The sequence below is a fragment of the Littorina saxatilis genome, linkage group LG4 (genome assembly GCF_037325665.1).
Source record: "Littorina saxatilis isolate snail1 linkage group LG4, US_GU_Lsax_2.0, whole genome shotgun sequence".
In the NCBI taxonomy this organism is placed as follows: domain Eukaryota; kingdom Metazoa; phylum Mollusca; class Gastropoda; order Littorinimorpha; family Littorinidae; genus Littorina; species Littorina saxatilis.
The window spans coordinates 3,236,065-3,256,496 of NC_090248.1; the positions used below are offsets into that span (position 1 = coordinate 3,236,065).

At 43.5% G+C, this 20,432-nt stretch overlaps 1 protein-coding gene across 1 annotated transcript in view; it reads right to left on the minus strand.

Annotated features, from left to right (window-relative positions):
- The window catches only part of LOC138965698 (uncharacterized), a 268,534-nt gene that overhangs the window by 21,690 nt on the left and 226,412 nt on the right, over positions 1 to 20,432 (minus strand). The window contains exons 8-13 of the mRNA XM_070337874.1: positions 5,467 to 5,601; positions 4,852 to 4,953; positions 4,339 to 4,473; positions 3,845 to 3,946; positions 3,333 to 3,467; positions 2,369 to 2,518 (exon numbers count right to left, since the gene is read on the minus strand). Of these exons, the coding sequence (XP_070193975.1) occupies positions 2,369 to 2,518; positions 3,333 to 3,467; positions 3,845 to 3,946; positions 4,339 to 4,473; positions 4,852 to 4,953; positions 5,467 to 5,601 (759 nt within the window). The remainder of the gene's footprint in view (positions 1 to 2,368; positions 2,519 to 3,332; positions 3,468 to 3,844; positions 3,947 to 4,338; positions 4,474 to 4,851; positions 4,954 to 5,466; positions 5,602 to 20,432) is intronic.

Here is a 20,432-nt window from a genome sequence, read left to right on the forward strand (position 1 = left end):
ATGACAAAGACAGAGAAGCAAGGGAAGCTACTCGAGGGGAAGCCAACAATAACACAGGCAAGAAAAAGTTAGAGTTGAAAAGCGGCAGTTTTGAGGTCTGTAGACCAAACAACATGTGTGTGTGTGTGTGGGGGGGATGAATGGGAACGACAGAGGAAACTCACGTATCCGTGCGCACACACACACACACACACACACACACACACACACACACACGCACCCACACACACACACACACACACACACACACACACACACACACACACACATATATACACACAAGGTGGAACAGCGGGGGGAAGTTTTAGATGAATGAATTAACGGCGGATGTTAATTCCATCGGGGTAGGTAGTGCCGAGGGATGATATGATGGGAAATCGCGCCAGGACATCGTCATCAAACCTGCTGACAAGGGCGGTGCTGTGGTCGTCTGGGACCGAGAACTGTACCTTCGCGAAGCCCATCGCCAACTCAATGACGCAGCGTCATACAAACCACCCCCTTAGGCCTCCCTCCCCCTCGACCAAAAACAGATCGCAGATACAATTAAAGAACAGATCAAACACAACAATCTTCCCGCCACTGCCAAACTGACGCTAAACAGCCCACTTTCTACCTCCTCCCGAAAATACACAAACCCAACACCCCAGGCAGGCCCATCGTTTCTGCCTGCAGCTGTCCAACAGAGTTCATTTCGGAATACTTGGACTTCCTCCTTCAACCCATTGTACAGTCACTGCCAACGTATGTCAAAGACACAACACATACCCTCAACTTTCTTGAACACCTCAACAATTTAATTCCATCGGGGCAGGTAGTGCCGAGGGATGATATGATGTGGGACTCCCTGAGTTTGCGCTCGAAGGAGTCGCCACGTACTTGCCACAGAGCCATGACTCTGACATGATTAAGTGAGTGATGTGTTTGACTTCGGAATGAACTAACCCTCCATATTATGTGTTATGCTTTATGTGTACTTGCCGTTCATGTTTAACGATTAAAAGACCCAGAGAAAATGAATAAAAACAAAATTAAACAAGTCGCGTAAGGAAAAATTACTACATTTGATCAAGCTGTGGAACTCACAGAATGAAACTGAACGCACTGCATTTTTTCGCAATGACCGTGCAAAAGGCAGTGAAATTGACGAGCCTGTTTAGCGCGGTAGTGGTTGCGCTGTGCTGCATAGCACGCTTTTCTGTACCTCTCTTCGTTTTACCTTTCTGAGCGTGTTGTTAATCCAAACATATCATATCTATATGTTTATTTGAATCAAGAACCGACAAGGAATAAGATGAAATTGTTTTTAAATCGATTTCGGAAATTTAATTTTAATCATAATTTTTATTTTTTTTATTTTCAAAGCTTGTTTTTAATCCGAATATAATATATTTATATGTTTTTAGAATCAGAAAATGATGAAGAATGAGATGAACGTAATTTGTTTTATAAAAAAATAAATTTAATTACAATTTTCAGATTTTTAATGACCAAAATCATCAATTAATTTTTAAGCCTCTAAGCTGCAATGCAATACCAAAGTTCGGACTTTGTCGAAGATTGCTTGGCCAAAATTTCAATCAATTTTATTGAAAAATGAGAGTGTGACAGTGCCGCCTCAACTTGTACACAAAGCCGGATATGACGTCATCAAAGAAATGTATCCAAAATTTGAAAAAAAACGTCTGGGGATGTCATGCCCAGGAACTCTCATGTAAAATTTCATAAAGATCGGTCAAGTAGTTTACTCTGAATCGCTCTACACACACAAACACACACACACAGACACACACACACAGACACACACACACACACACACACACACACACACACACACACACAAACACACACATACACAAACACACCTACACCACGACCCTCATCTCGATTCCCCCTCTAGCTCTATGTTAAATCATTTAGTTAAAACTTGACTAAATGTAAAAATACAACACTGAAAAACAAAAACATCCACACAAAAATACAACATTACCGTTATACAAAGCAATCCTTTTTTGACAAATTGCAAGACGCCGTATGGCGACAAGCGTTCATGCACAATTCCATTCCACTTACCATACACCAGGGTTTTCCAGGTAAATAATGCGGAATATAGACTAAGGCCCCCCAAAAATAAATAGTCTGTTTACGGTATCCCGACCGACCCTATTTTTTCGCGCGACCCTAGACTTGTTTTTGGCATTTGGGGAAGAAAAAAAACCAAAAACAAAACAAGTCTTTGTTTTATGGCAAAATAACTTGAAAATAGGTTTAAAAAAAAAAAAGTATATATATCCCGACCTACCGACCCTATTTTTTTAGCCTATGTTACCGTAAACAGATTTATTTTTGTTTGGCCTAACATACTTACGCGTTTGACACGTTTTGCCTGTGTAACCCGGTGGGCACCTGCTGCAGTGACCTGTCCTCTTGTCACACGACGTGTTGTTGTAGCAAGTCCACGTGCAGCGCGTGCAGCCTAGGTCATTTGAAAACCGCCTGTACGAGCTAGCCTGGCACTCTGTGGAAAACAATATAATATACTGTATTGTGTATATTTGACCAAAGCGTGGCATTTTATACAGATCCAGACAGTCAGTTTTGCTTCAAAACCGCGTTAGCTTTAGAGGTGAACAATGACTGTCGAGATCTGTTTAACATGTCATATTTTGGTCTACAATACAAATGACAATTATGCATCAATCAATTTTAGTTCGAACTTCACTTTATTTGTTTACCATTGAACGCCCGCAGACATGCACTCTTTTCATAGTCTCGGCCAGCCACCTACATATGAGTTTTTGTCGGACTCCGACTGTTCTTGTAACAAAGAAAGAAAATCCAATGCGCAATCGATGTACATAAGGTAATAAATCGTACGCTGTGTCCAAAATCATGTGCATATGCATTTTATCTATAAATTGCATCAACAGAAGTGTCCCTAAGATTCATGCAGTGTCTTTTCGGCAGATTAAGGCATTAACGTTCCCCCTACGTGATAACGAGTTTAACAGCTCTGCTAAAAGGACTGCAGTTTTCCGATGGCTATACAATTATTATTGTAGGCGTTTCGTGGAATCCCAACGCCAGACACATTCTTTCGGTCTTCTTTGTATGGCCAGCACAACAAAAACAGATAGCGTGAAAGGAAAATACAATCACACCTGCCATTGTGACCATCTTTCAAAAGTGGCCACCTGCCCAAAACGACCACTCCCACGGATCTAAGGTGCGGTTTTCTTCTAAATAATCCACCTTTCCATAGTAACCACTTGTTTATAACGACCACTTTGATCAGTCTCTGGGGTGGCCGTTATAGACATGTTCAACTGTACCTGTACAAGATGGCGGGACAAGGTTGAGGTTAGCTTTGCAAGTTTCACACTGCCCAGTGTTTTGTTCACACCGCAGACAACCGCTTGGAGTGCACTGTTTGTCACACCTGTCACCATGACGACCATCAACACAACCTGTGACAAAGGTAAAGGTGCGACAAGTAAATGCCGGACTCTTCGTCTCTTCTACAACTACTCATTTTACATTTGAATGTCATGTATGAATCTTCTCATGTTCATATTCTACAAACACACGGATTCATCACAGCTTAACCTCTATTCATTTGCAGACATAGCTCTACTCAATCTGACACATGTGTGTCAGGTGAAGTATAGCAGCGTTGCGCATCCATTTTATTTAAAAGAGCAAGGGGTGGGGATGGGGGAGGGCTGGGGGGGGGGGGGGTCAGATAAGGCTGATGACAAAGTCAGTATCAAGAATACGAACGTATCTAAACATCGTATTGGTAACTACCGTATCTAGAGTAGGATAGTAAGTTACATAAACTTACCGTTGGTGCAGGCACCAGAGACCTTATCACAGTTGCCTATGCAGTACTGGCTGCACCTTGTGCACGTGTTGGTGTTGTCCTTGTAGTAGCCATCGGCACAATCTGTCAGTGTGGACACAGTCAGGAAGAGTTACATAAAATAACACCGAGTGACATGGTTTTTAAGGAATACTACTACATTTTCATGAAAGCATATGTATAAATCCAGATCGCATAACATCACATTAAAACGGTACGCAGACAGACAGACAGACAGACACACACACACACACACACACACACACACATACACACACACACACACACACAAACGCACATACATACACATGCTGATACGCACGCACACACATACACATGTAAATACGCACGCACACACACGAACACACACACACACACACACACACACACACACACACACACACACACACTCACACACACCACACGACGAACACTCACACGTATCTCAGACAAGGCACCACTGTTTTTGATTCTACCTGTACAAGACGGAGGGTCAAGGTTGAGGTTAGCTTTGCAAGCTTCACACCGCCCAGTGTATTGTCCACACCGCAGACAACCGCTTGGAGTGCACTGTTTGTCACACCTGTCACCATGACGACCATCAACACAACCTGTGACAAAGGTAAAGGTGCGACAAGTAAATGCCGGACTCTTCGTCTCTTCTACAACTACTCATTTTACATTTGAATGTCATGTATGAATCTTCTCATGTTCATATTCTACAAACACACGGATTCATCACAGCTTAACCTCTATTCATTTGCAGACATAGCTCTACTCAATCTGACACATTTGTGTCAGGTAAAGTATAGCAGCGTTGCGCATCCATTTTATTTAAAAGAGCAAGGGGTGGGGATGGGGGAGGGCTGGGGGGGGGGGGGGGTCAGATAAGGCTGATGACAAAGTCAGTATCAAGAATACGAACGTATCTAAACATCTTATTGGTAACTACCGTATCTAGAGTAGGATAGTAAGTTACATAAACTTACCGTTGGTGCAGGCACCAGAGACCTTATCACAGTTGCCTATGCAGTACTGGCTGCACCTTGTGCACGTGTTGGTGTTGTCCTTGTAGTAGCCATCGGCACAATCTGTCAGTGTGGACACAGTCAGGAAGAGTTATAGAAAAAAAACCCACCGAGTGACATGGTTTTAGGGATTACTACTGCACTTTCATGGTAGCATATATGTTTAAAACGTCGCATAACACCCCTAATAAAAAACAGTACGCAGACAGACACCCACACACTCACACGCACATACATACACGTAACAAATACACACGCATAAACACACACACACACACACACACACACACACACACACACACACACACACACACACACACACACACACATACCCAATAGTGTACACCCACACACACACACACGCACGCACGCACGCACACACACACGCACACACACACACACTCATACACACACTCAGACATACACACACACACACACACACACACACACACACACATACAAACATACATACACACACAGACAAGGCATTTTTCATTTAATTCCCCCATCCATGGCGACCACTGTTCAATAACGACCACTTTATTGAGGTTACCATATAGACATGTGTGACTGTACCTGTACAAGACGGAGGGTCAAGGTTGAGGTTAGCTTTGCAAGCTTCACACCGCCCAGTGTTTTGTCCACACCGCAGACAACCGCTTGGAGTGCACTGTTTGTCACACCTGTCACCATGACGACCATCAACACAACCTGTGACAAAGGTAAAGGTGCTCAACAACTAAATATTGATCTATTCGTAAAATCTACAACAGCTCCTTTTATGTATTCAAATGTCAAGTTTCAATCTCCTCATTTTCATAGCTTATAGATTTATATTGATTCATCACAGAGAAACCTGCAATCCTTTCCAGACATAGCTCTACTTAATTTGAAACGATTGTGTCAATTCAATTATAGCAGTGTTTTTTGCATATCCCTTTTATTTACAAGAGCAAGGGCAAAGGCTATCGATAAAAAAAAAGTCGGTAAAAGGAAAGGAAAAGTATTGACCATTCGAAAAAGAAAAATGTTCTAGAGTATTTTGGGCAGCAAGATAACGTTAACAAAGCAAAAACATGTTTGGTTGTTTTTACATTGCCGTTTATTGAATATGGGTGGTATTACGACACTGGAGATGTGTATTTCTTCAAACCGGTGTCCTGTGCCTTTGCTTGTTCCAAGCTGTATTGCAACTTCGAAGGGTCTGTCAGTGTTGGTTTGCTTCAGTGAGTTATTTAGGTCAGTCACACACACGGTTTGATATGCACGAGGACAACGAGGAATGACAGTCTTTATTTTTTCTTTTTTTTTCATTTGATTTTTCCGTCGGGTGGACACTCGGTTAGCTATGAGAGAAAGAGAGAGAGAGAGAGAGAGAGAGAGAGAGAGAGAGAGAGAGAGAGAGAGAGAGAGAGAGATAAAGAGAGAGAGATAAAGAGAGTGAGAGAGAGAGAGAACCAGAGAGAGAACCAGAGAGAGAACGAGAGAGAGAGAGAGAGAGAGAGAGAGAGAGTGAGAGAGAGAGAAAGAGAGAGAGAGAGAAAGAGAGATAAAGAGAGAGAGATAAAGAGAGTTAGAGAGAGAGAGAGAACCAGAGAGAGAACCAGAGAGAGAACGAGAGAGAGAGAATGAGAGAAAGTGAGAGAGAGAGAAAGAGAGAGAGAAAGAGTGAGAGAAAGAGAGATAAAGATAGAGAGATAAAGAGAGTGAGAGAGAGAGAACCAGAGAGAGAACCAGAGAGAGAACGAGAGAGAGAGAGAGAGAGAGAGAGAAAGAGAGAGAGAGAGAGAGAGAGAGAGAGAGAGGGAGAGAGAGAGAAAGAGAGAGAGAGAGAGAGAGAGAGAGAGAGAGAGAGAGAGAGAGAGAGAGAGAGAGAGAGAGAGAGAGAGAGAGAGAGAGAGAGAGAGAGAGAGAGAGGAGGACAGGTATCTCTATTTGTCTAGGGGTCTGTGTTCCTGCTGGTGTACATCTTATTTGAGTGCATATCGGCTTGTGTGCGAGATCGTGGCTATATAATTTATGCACCGTCATCTGGGTTGGAGAGGTTAACTAAGTTACCTGAACACAGTGACCCTGTGTATCCTGGCTTGCACGCTGGACACGACAGTCCATCCTGATCGCATGTTGCACAGCCAGGGTTTATGTCCGTGCATTGACGCGCACACTTGTCACCATAATATCCATTGGAACAACCTGCAACAAACAACATTTTTTTGACATTAAAATGTCATTACAAGTGCGTGTGTTTGCTTGTTTATTTGTGTCATTGCTCTAAGTTTATAGAGTCAGCCATGTACCGACTTTTTACAGAAGATGAAGAGGAAGGTTTGTCTCCCAAGGTTTGTCTGTCTATGTCTGTCGGTGAATAAATATTCTCAAAAACTACCGAACGGATTTTTGTGACTTCTCAGGGCGTTTGCTTGAGGTGTTTTTGTTCTGTTAAGGGCTATTTGATGACATCATGATTGTGTGTCCGTTTGCAAAATAGGCTTATGAGGTCAACCATGGGGGCAGAGATGGATATAACTCTGTGGTGCGTCAAGGGGGTGGGGGGGGCTTATCAGTCTAATAGGGTACACTATAACACACGAAAATTGATTGATTAAAATCAACATGGCCGAAGCAATGTTTTCATAAAAGAAGCGGTATTGTACGGGCACATGTTGTATTTGGGTTACATGTGATGCAGAGTATTTGAAAAATCGTAGGCATAAAAACATGCAAAGAAGAGTGATAGGTCCCTATTGTGAATATAGTCAAGTGCATACATTGATTATTTATGTATCACACTAGTTTTCCGTCGCGATATAACCTTGAATGGTTGAAAACGACGTTAAACACCAAATAAAGAAAGAAAGAAATCACACTAGTTTTACCGCTACAGCAGTCCCTCTCATGAACGGACACCATTGGGCCAGTGCAAACCTGTCCGTACATTGCAGGTGGCCGGTCACGGGAGAGGCCCCCCCCCCCCCCCCCCATCACACACACTCAGACACACTGACGGACTGAGTGAGTCTTAGCTACTGGTGAACGAGCTCTACTTGTCCTAAAATAATAAGGTCAAACTACTACAACGTATAACTGAAAGGAAAAAACCCTGTCCTGTTTAAAATGACGTTAAATCAAGGGTGTCAGAAAAAGAGAGATAAAAGAAATCCTCAAATTCCTGAGGATACAGGCACCCCATGAAAGCAGTCACGAACACGCTCACAGAGGCACACAAGCTTGTGCAGATACTTTGCAAAAATATGAATTGAAAACCTGCATGTCGTAATTTCTTTTTTGTGTGGCTTTATTGAATGCTTCAGGCAGTGACTTTTCCCTGTCCAGTTTTCTCTTTCGTCTCGCTTACCCCTCTCTTACCCCCCCCCCCTCCCCCTTCCCCTCCACTCCCTTTACCCAGCCCCGACAGCACAAACTTCTAATCTGCAAGGCAGAGTACACATTTTCTAACTTGAGAAGATTACTCCTCTTCAATTATATCCAGAGATCTTCCAGCTGTCTCCACCATATTAAGCCAAGTGGTCGAGTTTTATACCCCCATTCCACACAACCGTTCTAGGTCCCGTTCCATTTCCGACCAAGGAACGGTGCGGGCACGGGAGGGATCGGGAGAGAACCGCATCGGAACGTAAATGATCGTTAACGGAACTGCTTTGAACGGTAGGGTCAGTAGGGACGGTTGAGTTTGGGCTGCATGTTCACATATTTAGCCGTTCCCCTCCCGATCAGAATGAACGGTAATGGAACCTCAACCCATCAGTAACGGAACGCTTGGATCGTTAAAGGAACTTAAAACAACAGTAACGCAACGGTAGCGCTCTCAAACACTGAGTTGTCATACCCGCATTCCACACATCCGTTCTAGGTCCCGTTCCCTTACCGAAGGACGGCTGCCACTATGGTCAGACGCTGTTGAAAGATACCAACAACAGCCGTTTGCGCAGCGTTCCATTGCTGTGGCAGCTGTCCTTGGTTGGTACGGGAATTGGACCTAGAACGGTTGTGTGGAATGGGGGGTATAACTTTTGAGACCGACAGATCTATGAGGTAACCGTCTCAATGGTCCAGGCTCAGGAAACAAAGAGTATATAATTATGGCTTGGGGCGATTGTAGTTTCCCTTCTTCGTGTCCGATAGACAAGGACAATAAATAATAGAGCATTGTGCAATTTCATGTTGGCATCTTCTCCACTGTAAGCAAGAACCCAAAGACTGAAGATCAAAGTGCTTACCCCACTTCTGACCCGAATCACCCCCCTCCTGCTGGGTACACGTGCACTCAAGTTAACACAAGACTGACACCTCTGCTTAGACCTGTGTGCCAGAAGTCGAATGAGAGAGAGATAGAGAGACAGAGAGAGACAGAGAGAGACAGAGAGAGATAGAGAGACAGAGAGAGACAGAGAGAGACAGAGACAGACAGAGAGAGACAGAGGCGGAGAGACTCAGAGGGAGACACAAAGACACACAAACACAGAGAGAGAGAGAGAGAAAGAGAGAGAAAGAGAGAGAGAGACCAAGAAAGAGAGAGAGAGACCAAGAAAGAGAGAGAGAGAGACAGACAGACAGACAGACAGACAGACAGACAGACAGAGAGTGACTCGGGACGGAGAAACAGATAAATGAACACCGGGTGAGAGAAAATGACTCGAGAGAGAGAGCGCGAGAGACAAAGAGAGAGAAAGAGAGAGACAGATACACACACAGACAATGACAATTCTTTATTTAACGAGGGTAGTAGATTAAGCAGTGGTCTGCTTTTTTACATCCAGCCCTCGCCCTAAAGAGGGACTAACTACAAAAATGAAATAAAAATATAAGATAAAAAATAGAAAATAGAAAACTAAAATTCTACATTTTAACAGATAACTAAAGTGAAAACACATTATACATATGTACACAAAATGCATTGCATTGAGGTAAATTGCGAGTTGATTGATGTGAATTAAGTAGTATAGTGCAGCTTGCACTTTCTCAACATCATGCTCTAATCCATACATTACATTTTAAAGAAAATCAATCAAAGCAAGACATTGCTAAGATCATCACACATCTAAATACATGTAGTGGTTGGTTTGTTAGTCCCTTCATTCGAAAAGGGTTTGTGTACATTATACCAATAAAGAGGAGAGGGGCATGTTTAATACAAAAATTGAATACCATTTAAGACAAATATCCTTTACTTTGACTTCATTACATAAGACAAATATCTGCTTTTAAAACTATCAGTGCTGGTAGTTTGCCTCAGGAATGTTGGAAGAGAGTTCCAGAGACTGCTACCTGAATACACTAAACTGGACTTAAACAGGTCAATCCGACGAACAGGAGTGTTTAATCTCATAAATTGACGTGAATTCCTCATGGTAAATTTTGTAGGTAAAGTTGCAGGTACACATCCAGTGATAATTTTGCTCATAAGGGTACATTTATTATAGCCAAGTCTTTCCTTCAGAGGGAGAATGCCTACGTTTATGTAGTCTAATTCATTCAGGGTTGTTTTCTTTAATAAGACTACTTTCAACGCTCGTTTGTGTAATCTAATTATAGGTTTTAGTGAATTATCACTTGCCGAATCCCATAAGGTTGATGCGTAATCAATAACAGATTGAATATGGGCATTAAAGAATAACTTCCTGGCTTCCAAATTCAGGAAGTGCTTGATTCTAGATAAGAGATATACTTTCTTGGACATGACTTTAGAAAGTTGTTCGATGTGGTGTGACCATGACAGGTTGTTATCGATGATCACTCCCAACACTTTATGATGTTTGACTGTTGAAACAATTTCATCATTGACAATTCAATCGGGAAACGTGAAGATTATGTTCTGTCGTTTTTGTCTAGTTGTTATTATCATGCATTTAGTTTTTTGGGGGTTCAGGGACATATGATTTAGCTCAGTCCATGCAATCAGCTGGTTTAAACTTTCTTGCAGTGATTCAGATAAACGATTTAAATTGGTGTCACTGGAGTGTATGGTAGTGTCATCTGCAAAAAGTTCACACAAGTTTTTAATATGAAGGGGCAGGTCATTTATGTATATGGAGAAAAGTAGAGGGCCTAAGACTGACCCTTGTGGTACCCCATGCCGTACAGCCTGCATACTTGATGCCGAGGCGTTCGCATGCACACTTTGTTGCCTGTTGCTGAGAAAAGAACAAATGAGGTTAACTGAGTCAGTCCCGAGGCCATATAAGTTGAGTTTTCTGAGTAACAACTTGTGATCAGTTACATCAAAAGCTTTAGCAAAGTCTACAAATACAACACCACAAAATTCATTATCGTTTATCTTGTCCAACCAATGATCAACAAGAGAGATTAAGGCAGTGTGACACGAGTGATTTGCCCTAAAGCCAGACTGGTTCGGGTGAAATAATTGATTGTGATCAAAGTGCGCTAATAGGTGTTTGTTTATATGTTTTTCAAGTGGCTTTGATAATACAGACAATATAGAAATCGGTCTATAGTTTGAGGGGTCTTTCTTCTCCCCAGATTTAAACAAAGGAATAATGTTTGCCTGTTTGAGCGCGATTGGAAAATATTGTTTGTCTAAACAGAGATTATAAATGTAAGTGAGAGTTTCGGAAATTACTGGGGCTGATAACTTAAGAATTCTTCCATCTAACCCGTCTATCCCCTGGGTACCTGTTTGCTTTAAATGTGTGAGTGCTTGAAAAACTTCAGACATTGTAAGCGAAGGAATATTTAATTGAGATGAAATTTCTTTTGACTTACAGAAGTCTTCTAAAACTTCCAAATTATTGAGGTTAGTCGTATCCTTTAAAATAACTTTTTCAGCTATTTTGGAAAAATGTGTATTTAGATCATCAGGTGTTATGTCTCTAACGCAACTTGATTTAGATGCAGAAGTTTTATTTGTGAGTTCATTTATGGCTTTCCAAATGTTCTTTGGATTTTGTTTTGAAGAAGCAAGGTCTTGAAAATATTTTCTCTTTTTTAATCGTTTTATTGAGTTTACTTTATTTCTCTGTTCTCTATACTCCTCTTCCTTGCCGATTGACTTTAAGAAGTCGCGATTATCTATGGCATCTTGTAATTCATCATCAAACCATTTCGGTTTCACTATGTGTCTGACTCTTTTAATTCTCCATGGAGCATGTTTATCATATACGTCAGTGAAGGCATTGAGCCAGTGTGTTAATGCAGCATCATGATTCGTACAATTATAAACATCAGAGAGGGAGGAGTTACAGAGGTCGTGAAGAAATGTGTCTTCGTTGAATTTAGAAAAGGATCTGTATTTTATTGTCTTGTGACCTGCTTTTGGAATTTTTACACCCTTTTTCGACCACGTCAGACAGACAGGGAAATGATCGCTGCAACCACTGGAGGGAACACAACATTCAACAATGTTACGTTGATCAGTGACATAAATATGATCTATCAAAGTACTTGTAAATGCTGTGACTCTTGTAGGGGTGTTTACTATCTGTTTGAGATTATAGAGGTTAAGCATATCTAGCCATAGCTTGTTCTGCTTAAGCAAATCAATATTAAAGTCTCCCAATAACATTATTTCCTTTGATTCGAGTAAAACTGAGTAAGATTATCCGACCAATTTGCTCTCTCTACAGGATTTCTATAACAGAAACCTATGAGGAGTGGAGGTGCTCCTTTCATTTTAACTTCTACCCACACCGACTCCACAAACTGCTCAAGGTGTGTTAATCTTGTATAGCTAACTGATTCACTTACGTACAGAAGCAAGCCAGTTTCTTTACTTTGCTGTGAGTCTCTGCGTAGTAGCCTATGTTATAACCAGGAATAGCTACATCGGCATCCGAAATCTGCTGAGATAATCGTGACTCTGAGAATCCAAAAATGTGAAAATTTGAACCAGAATTTAAAAGCATACTAGATACGTCATTCATTTTGTTAATTGCATGGTTAATGTTAAGGTGGCCCACACGAAGACCCTCTTTTCTGGGCCATAAATTTGGACAGCTATTCATTGTGAACATAAACAGTATTCTGGCTTTTGAACGTTAAATAGTCCGAGATATTTACTGAAATCTCTTGATCAATCTGTAACAAATTCGCAGGAACAGAGAAATGTGTCAAACAAGAAAGAATAATTTAGAAACACAATGTGTCAAACAATGACGTTATCAATAAGGTACAATAGGTAAATAAGGCAGAAACTCAACGTCAAGCGTAGAATAACTAGTAAAGAGACAAGGAAATATTCCGGACGACAAACTAAGTAAAACAACGAAAGCAACAATAAACAAGTAGAAAATCGAAAGGCAGATTAGCACAAGAAAACAGGAAAATAAAGAGAAAACGGTAATGTTACCTAATGTTACCGTTTATAATGATAATAAAGAACCAAACTAAGACAACGAAACTAATGTAATAGACTCTAAGCAAGTCTAACACAAAGCACTTGTCATAGGAGTCAATGTTGACACATGTGTCGCCCAGTAACAGCAGCCGCTTTCAAAGCATATAATATGAATGGGGCAAATAGCTTGACCGTCCGAACACACTGCTGTCGCTGAAGCCTGTCCAATTAGAGGCGCACAGTAAAGAAGCAAGCACACACCGAGTCTCTGTCTCAAGCAAGACAAGAACATGTTTCTTCTTGTCTCTTTGTCAAAGAGTTGCTGTGACAGCCTGAAGCACAGAACAGTAAAAACGAAAGATCGATCAGGAGGATAAAGGCCACGAAATCATGCTCACACACTCACAAGGGTAAGTAGCACAATCATACACAAATATGCACAGTTTTACCATCACAGCAGATGACGCTAATAATGCTGTATTTTCTATTACCGCACACACACACACACACACACACACACACACGCTCACACTCACATGCGCTCACACACACACACAAACACACACACACACACACAAACGCACACACACACACACACACACACACACACACACACATATAAGAATAATCCAGAAATAGTCGTCACACCCATGAAATTCACTCCACTTGACTAATTACACAAGTGTACACCTATCCGAGTTATAGTAGCTCTGGTAGTTGGGGGGTGGGAAACTATGTTGAAGATGTGTGGGCATGGGACCGTGTGCACGGTGAGGTGGTACTGAGTTTCCGTGTGTCTGAAGCAGGTATGGTGGAGGAAGCATGTCACGCGGGGGGTGACTGGGGGGATGCGTAGTGCCAGACGTAGGGAGGCATAGGATAGGGTCTGACTGCCTGCTTGGACTGGCTGTAGTGCGGGTCGCTGGAATGGTGCAGTGTGGAGACGTCGTTGGTCCGCTGCTCATAAGATGGGGGAGTGTTACGCTGTTCTTGGTGAGGGAGTGGGTGGGGGTGGCGCAGAGGGCTGGTACGCAACATATGCCCCGGTCCCTGGTCATGTTGGCGACTCGGCTGTCCTGTTCCGTGATGAGTCTGCTGGTTGCGGTGTTCGTCACGGCTTGGCAGGGAATGCTCAGGGGGGGTCGGCAACAACGGCCCTCTTCGCTTTGAAGTTACCGCAGGCTGGCCAGCATACTTCAGGTTACAGGCAAGGCGGACGGTACCCTGCCGACTCGGGTGAAGGGCGTCCCTGTAGAGGGCCTTGCGGGGGGCGCCACTGGCTGTGAGGAAGGTGTCGGTATGGTCGGTGAACCCCACTCACTCTCTCTCACACAACTCCTTTCCAGGGAGTGATTTGAGGCCGTGGCCGTCTTCCTCAGTTCGTGCTCACCCTTGGGTGGAACAATAGAAGATGCCTGTATAATTGCTGCAGGGAATACTTTCTTCATTAGTGTGAAAAGTCGGGACCACGCTGCCTCTGTGATTGTGTTTTATTCCCCCCTCTGCTTCTTTACCTCTGTAAACTTGTAGAGCTAGTTATTTTTCGATAATGACCCAGCAACCAAACAAATAACGAGCCAGCAACAGCCTGAATCCTCGATAGTGCAATGGTACTACTTTTGCGACTGAAAAGTTCCGAACGCTCTATACGTACGAAATATACATCTCTGGAGCAAACAATACACACATACCGCATTTAAATTAACAACTACAGGCCTGAACACATGAATCTCCATATAAAATCCATGAGTTAGGTTGTTTTCTGAATCTAGATCTGCCGTGCACACACCGTTCATCACAAGCAAATTCCCAAGGCAAGTAACTCATACTCTTGCCGACAAGAGTAGTTCCCCTTCTTTTAACGCAGTTTCTTCGACAACACTGATTGCAATCCGACGGTCAGTTTTCAACAATATTTCATTTTATAAACAGATCACACGCAACCAAATGCACACATCTCATCAATTTAAACAACATAAAGCGGTTTCATACACTATTTTCCCCAGAACACTGAACTTCATACAGTAATTAACGTTGGAACACGGGTGCAAAAGTTCGTCTGCTAGTCCCATTTGACGAAAGAACATTATCCTAAACTATACTAAAACATAAACAGAACACACAATATCTGCCTTTACCGCCACAGCAGAATAACAGCATATCTGTGTACTTGATTTTAGTCTAAAACAGGGAAACTGACAAGAAGTGTTAACAGAATGGAATGATTTGCACGGAACTATACAACCGCGCATTAATCGATCGCCTGCGCAGGTTGACTGGTTGAGTGATTCGGATTCGATCAAACTTACGCACAAAAAGTTTAAACTCCTGTTTTCTTTGAATAACTGAAGAAAGGAGGAATAAAGAGGTTACACACCTCGTCTCAGTGATTATTAAAAATAATGGTCTCAGTTCGCGGTCATGAAAAAGCTCGCTGAAGCTCGCATTTTTCATGATCCGCCAACTTCGACCATTATTTTTAATAATCACTGAGACTCGGCATGTAACCTCTACATGTCGGCACGTGTTGGACAATTACTCGTTGAACTTGTTTGGACTGTGGGATGTTGGCCAACCAGTGCGTCAAATCGTCAACACAGAGACCTCTGACACACTGAGGTTTTGCGATACTCTCTCCGGAAACATGAGTTCTGGCCTAACTGGTCTCATCACGTACCGAGTCCCCGAGCAGCACACGAGTGGTTGAAGAAGCCACTCGGAACTCGGCCAGCTGTTGTCGCGGAGTTAAGTTTTCAGTAGATAGACTTTTTGTAACAGTCGAGCCCAAACCTCGGTTGATAGAGTGAGACTCGACTTTAGCAGTGTCTGGGCCAGTCTGTTGCTGAGCGGAGCTTTCAGGAACAGTTGCATTTGCTTCAGATTGGTCGCCCAGCACGGCAAATCTGTTGAACAGTGCGACATCTACGTTGACTGCACGGGCGCCTATGCTTTCTTCTTGCAATAAGACTGTTACACGACACTTGAGATTGCCACAAGTTCTCAAACGTCGTATAGTTGTGTTCTTTTATTCTACGTCGCCCGTCTTCGCAGCAGCAGAAAACAACTCGTCAAATTGAGTTCGAGGATTTATTCAGCATTCAATACATACAACTGCACAACGTAGCAGAACTCAAATAGAAGCTTTTTTACATACAAATCGCGCTGGCATATATAGTAAATACTCAATCTCGAGAATATTCCAGACCGAACATGATACAACTACATTATACGAGCCGTGCATGGACTAAACTAGCGACATTCTCTATGACGTACATCAAAAGTGCCGACGCACTTAATCCGAACGAACGCCACGAACTCACGACTAAATCAGCGTGGTAAACAACTTGTTTTGACAGGACTAGAAAGTTCACCTGCATTCTCGTCCAAGCATAAATATTGTGTTTACAAAATATAATATCGGTACTTTCCCACAACGTACAAATAAGTCAACTACATGCAACACACAAAACTGAACCAAAGCTCAGCAACGGTAGCGTTTCCTAACAAAGACATCTGTGTCTGTCAGAGATTCCACTGTGGCAGTTTGTTTCCTGATTGTAGCGTGCACAGGAGCAGGCTTCTTAGGAGCAGTGCACTGTTTCCGCTCACACTGACGTGGACCCGGTCCGCCTGCTTTACCGCATCAGCCTCCAGGTCGACGAACCGGTTTGATGTGGTAACATTGTAGGCTGGACTACTCTCCTCTTGCTGGCAGGCTTGGATTGAGTCAGTCTGAGTACTAGCTTGAATGTGTGCCTTTGAGGTTAAGGATTTCTTTAAGTCACCAACTTGAGACCTAAGGTCACTGTTGACCTTGTTTAGAGTGTTGACTGTGGTCTCAAGCTGGATCACTCTTTCCTTTAGTTTATCAATCTGTACTTTTATATGAAGTTTAAGCTCATTTTTCACTTGTTGTTTGGTGTTTTCGATGCTGGACACATTGTCAGGTGTCTTGCTGGAAACATCGACAACACTACACACCTTGTGACGTAGGCGCCTTAACTGTTTCTGCACGGGAGAACGGGTGGCTGATGATAACTCTACGGTTTGTTCTTGCGCGTCGAGCTTTTTTCTTGAGTAGTTGGGTGGTCTTTGGGTGGCCGCTCCCATCATCCACGATGAGACCGTCGTCGTCAGAAGGGGAAGGCGCATCATTTTGTTTCGCGGACTCCACAGAAGAAGCAGCTTCCACGCTCGATTGCATTTGGGGGGAGGGGACTGGGGAGGGCGCATCACTTTCTTTCTCAGATTCGACAGAAGAAGCAGTTTCCACGCTCGATTGCATTTTGGGGGATGGGACTGAGGAGTCAGTCACTGCAGATGCAGTGTCGACCGTCACACTCGACTGCATTAAGGGGGAGGGGTCCGAATCGGCAGTCGTATAAGAGGATTGGCCTGAAGGATTAGGGGTTGAGGGACAGGCAGGTAGGAATGTGGGAGAAGAGGTCGAGCTCTGTTCAGTTTGGAGAAGAACAGGTGTCACTGTGCCTTCGGGGCGTATGTCACATGAGTCAGTGAGTGCTGCAGTAGAGGGGGGTGGAGTGTAAGAGTTGTCCAATGAAGGTGCAAGAGCGAGCTCAGAGTCTTCATTAATACTCTCGAGTGAGGCATTGTCGGGACCGAGAGATTTCAGACGCCGAGACGCTCTTGTAGGTTTAGTGGTCGCGGTTTGACCTGAAGAGGCGTGTGAAGTGGGTGGGAGGCGCATAGTTGACAGCTTCTCCGTCATCGACGCTTTTCTGTTGGCTGCATCGAGGGCAGACACAGCCTTGATGCAGGAAACAATGGCATCGAATTCCTCGTCTCGCCATACATTACACTTGGTCCCTTGCACCAGAACTGTGCCTGTCGTGTAATAGAGGGTGACGGTGATGCATTTAATGCCGTCACGCCTTACCTGTACTTTGGTCCGAAACAGCTCCGAAGGCAGTACACGTTGGTCTTCCAGATCAGAACTGTCTATAACACTTAGCTTACGGGTGGGGTTGTCGGCTTCGTCCACCCAGTCAACATAAAAACCAGGCTTGCTACGAATGTCACATCCATATCGTTTATATAAAATCTGTCTTGTGAGTGCGAGTAACTCTAAAGGTACTGTAAAAGTTAGCTGATTTGGGTCCCTTTTGATGTCCACACTGGGGACCCAGTCCTGCGAGTTACAAGTGTGCAGGGCCATGGGACTAAGCTGCAGAGTTAAAATAGCACAGTGCTCGTGGCCTTTGAGCGAGATAAAATCACATAATTGGTTAGGATTAAGAAAGCATGAAAGCTTGTGGGCGAGAGGCCCAAGACGTATCCGGCGGCGACTCACATAATTACACTGCCCATCCTCGAGATCATCTTATGACACCTCAAGATGAAGTTGAAGAGAAGAGAGAGTCTTGCAGACCGGACACACACGCCTCAGAGACCAGACCATGTTTACTATGCGCACACACTGGCCGCTAATCCCATCGGAGTTGCATCATCACAGTTACGTTGACGGATCTAGTCGATGGTCTGGCTCGTTTCGTACCAAGTTCGATCCGAAAGAACAAAGAGAAAAATGTTTACGGCCTTGTTACTCACTGGTGGTGACAACGCTGTCTGTTGTGTCCGTAATCTTTGAGAAAACTCAGGTCTTTTAACATCAGACAAGAAATCCTTCAGATGTTTTACACTTCAACGTGCAACAGTGTGTTGTACTTTGGCTCCGTGTGTTGGGGTGGCAACATCAACAAGCAAGACAGGGATAGATTAGATTAATTCATCAGGAAAGCAAGTGGGGTGGTTGGGAGGAAGCAGGACAATTTCACATCAACACATGAACGACGACTGACTGACAAGGTACAGAAGATTTTGGCTGACGACTCGCACCCACTCAGACCGGAATTTGACAGTAGACGGACAGACAGGAGCAACAGATTCAGACAACCAACCGCAAGATCCACACGCTACAGAAATTCGTTCATCCCATCTGCAATTCACATCTTCAATTCTCAGGTGGGGCGGTAGATGCTGGTGTTGTCGCTCTGATGCACATGAACCCCCTCTTTAACCTCGTCAGACAGTATCCTATCGATCACCACGCCTTCGCAGACGACAACCAGTTGTACAAAGACAGTGAGATTGATCAAATTGATACCACTGTGAGTGAAATGGAAGACTGTGTTGTTGCTGTAAAGGCGTGGATGACGGCTAACAAACTACAGCTAAACGACTCGAAAACTGAATCCATGCTTGTCAGGTCCAAGTACAGATCTTTCCCTGAAAATTCTTTGCCTTCTAGCATTCATGTCGGTGATAGCGACGTCAACTTTGTCTCTTCTGTGACTAATCTTGGCGTTACCTTCGACCACTTCCTCAACCTTTCCCAGCACGTCCAAAACATCCGCACAATTGCGTACAGTAACTTAAGGAAAATCAGTTCTATCCGCCACTATCTTACCCCCCAAGCCGCTCAAACTCTAGCCTGTTCTCTAGTTCTATCCAGAATAGACTATTGCAACAGCCTGTTCTATGGCTGTGATCAAAAACTTGTCGAGTCACTCCAAAAGGTACAAAACTGCCGCCAAATTGATATATCGTTCTAAGAAGTTTGATCATGTCACACCACTTCTTCGTTCCCTTCATTGGCTTCCCGTGTCCGCTCGTATCAGATACAAGCTTGCTTGTATCTGTTTCTCTGCCAAATTTGAAGATGGCCCTAAATACCTCAAGGAACTGCTCGTCACATATGACAATCCCTCTGACTACAACCTCCGCTCACGCGCTGACAGTCGCAAACTGGAAACTCTCGAGCAAAGCTTGCCTTCTTTTGGAAATCGCTCGTTTGCTTCTGCGGCTGCCATTGTCTGGAATTCTCTCCCTTCCTCCGTTCGCCATTCTGCTTCTAAGGACTCTTTCCGCAGTTCCCTTAAAACGCACCTTTTTCGCGAATCCTTGTAAATTGTCCTTGCCATCTTTATAGACTGTTAGAGGTGAAGTTAGATTTGTTGTTTGAATGTGTCTTTTTTGAATAGTTGCTTCAGCTTTGATTGAGCTATAGGGTTCTGTATGGAATTTGCATTTAGTCTTTCCTTTTCTTGCTGAGTGTATGTACAGTCCAGAGAGGAGACGGACATGGTGTGAGCTTGTCCAGGGGGGTATATGAACATCTCAGTGGCAGGGGGATGGAAGCACTTGTTAATGAGTGGGAGTGTGTATGCGCGTGGTGTGCACGAGGATGTATGCACGTGAGTGATATTTGTAA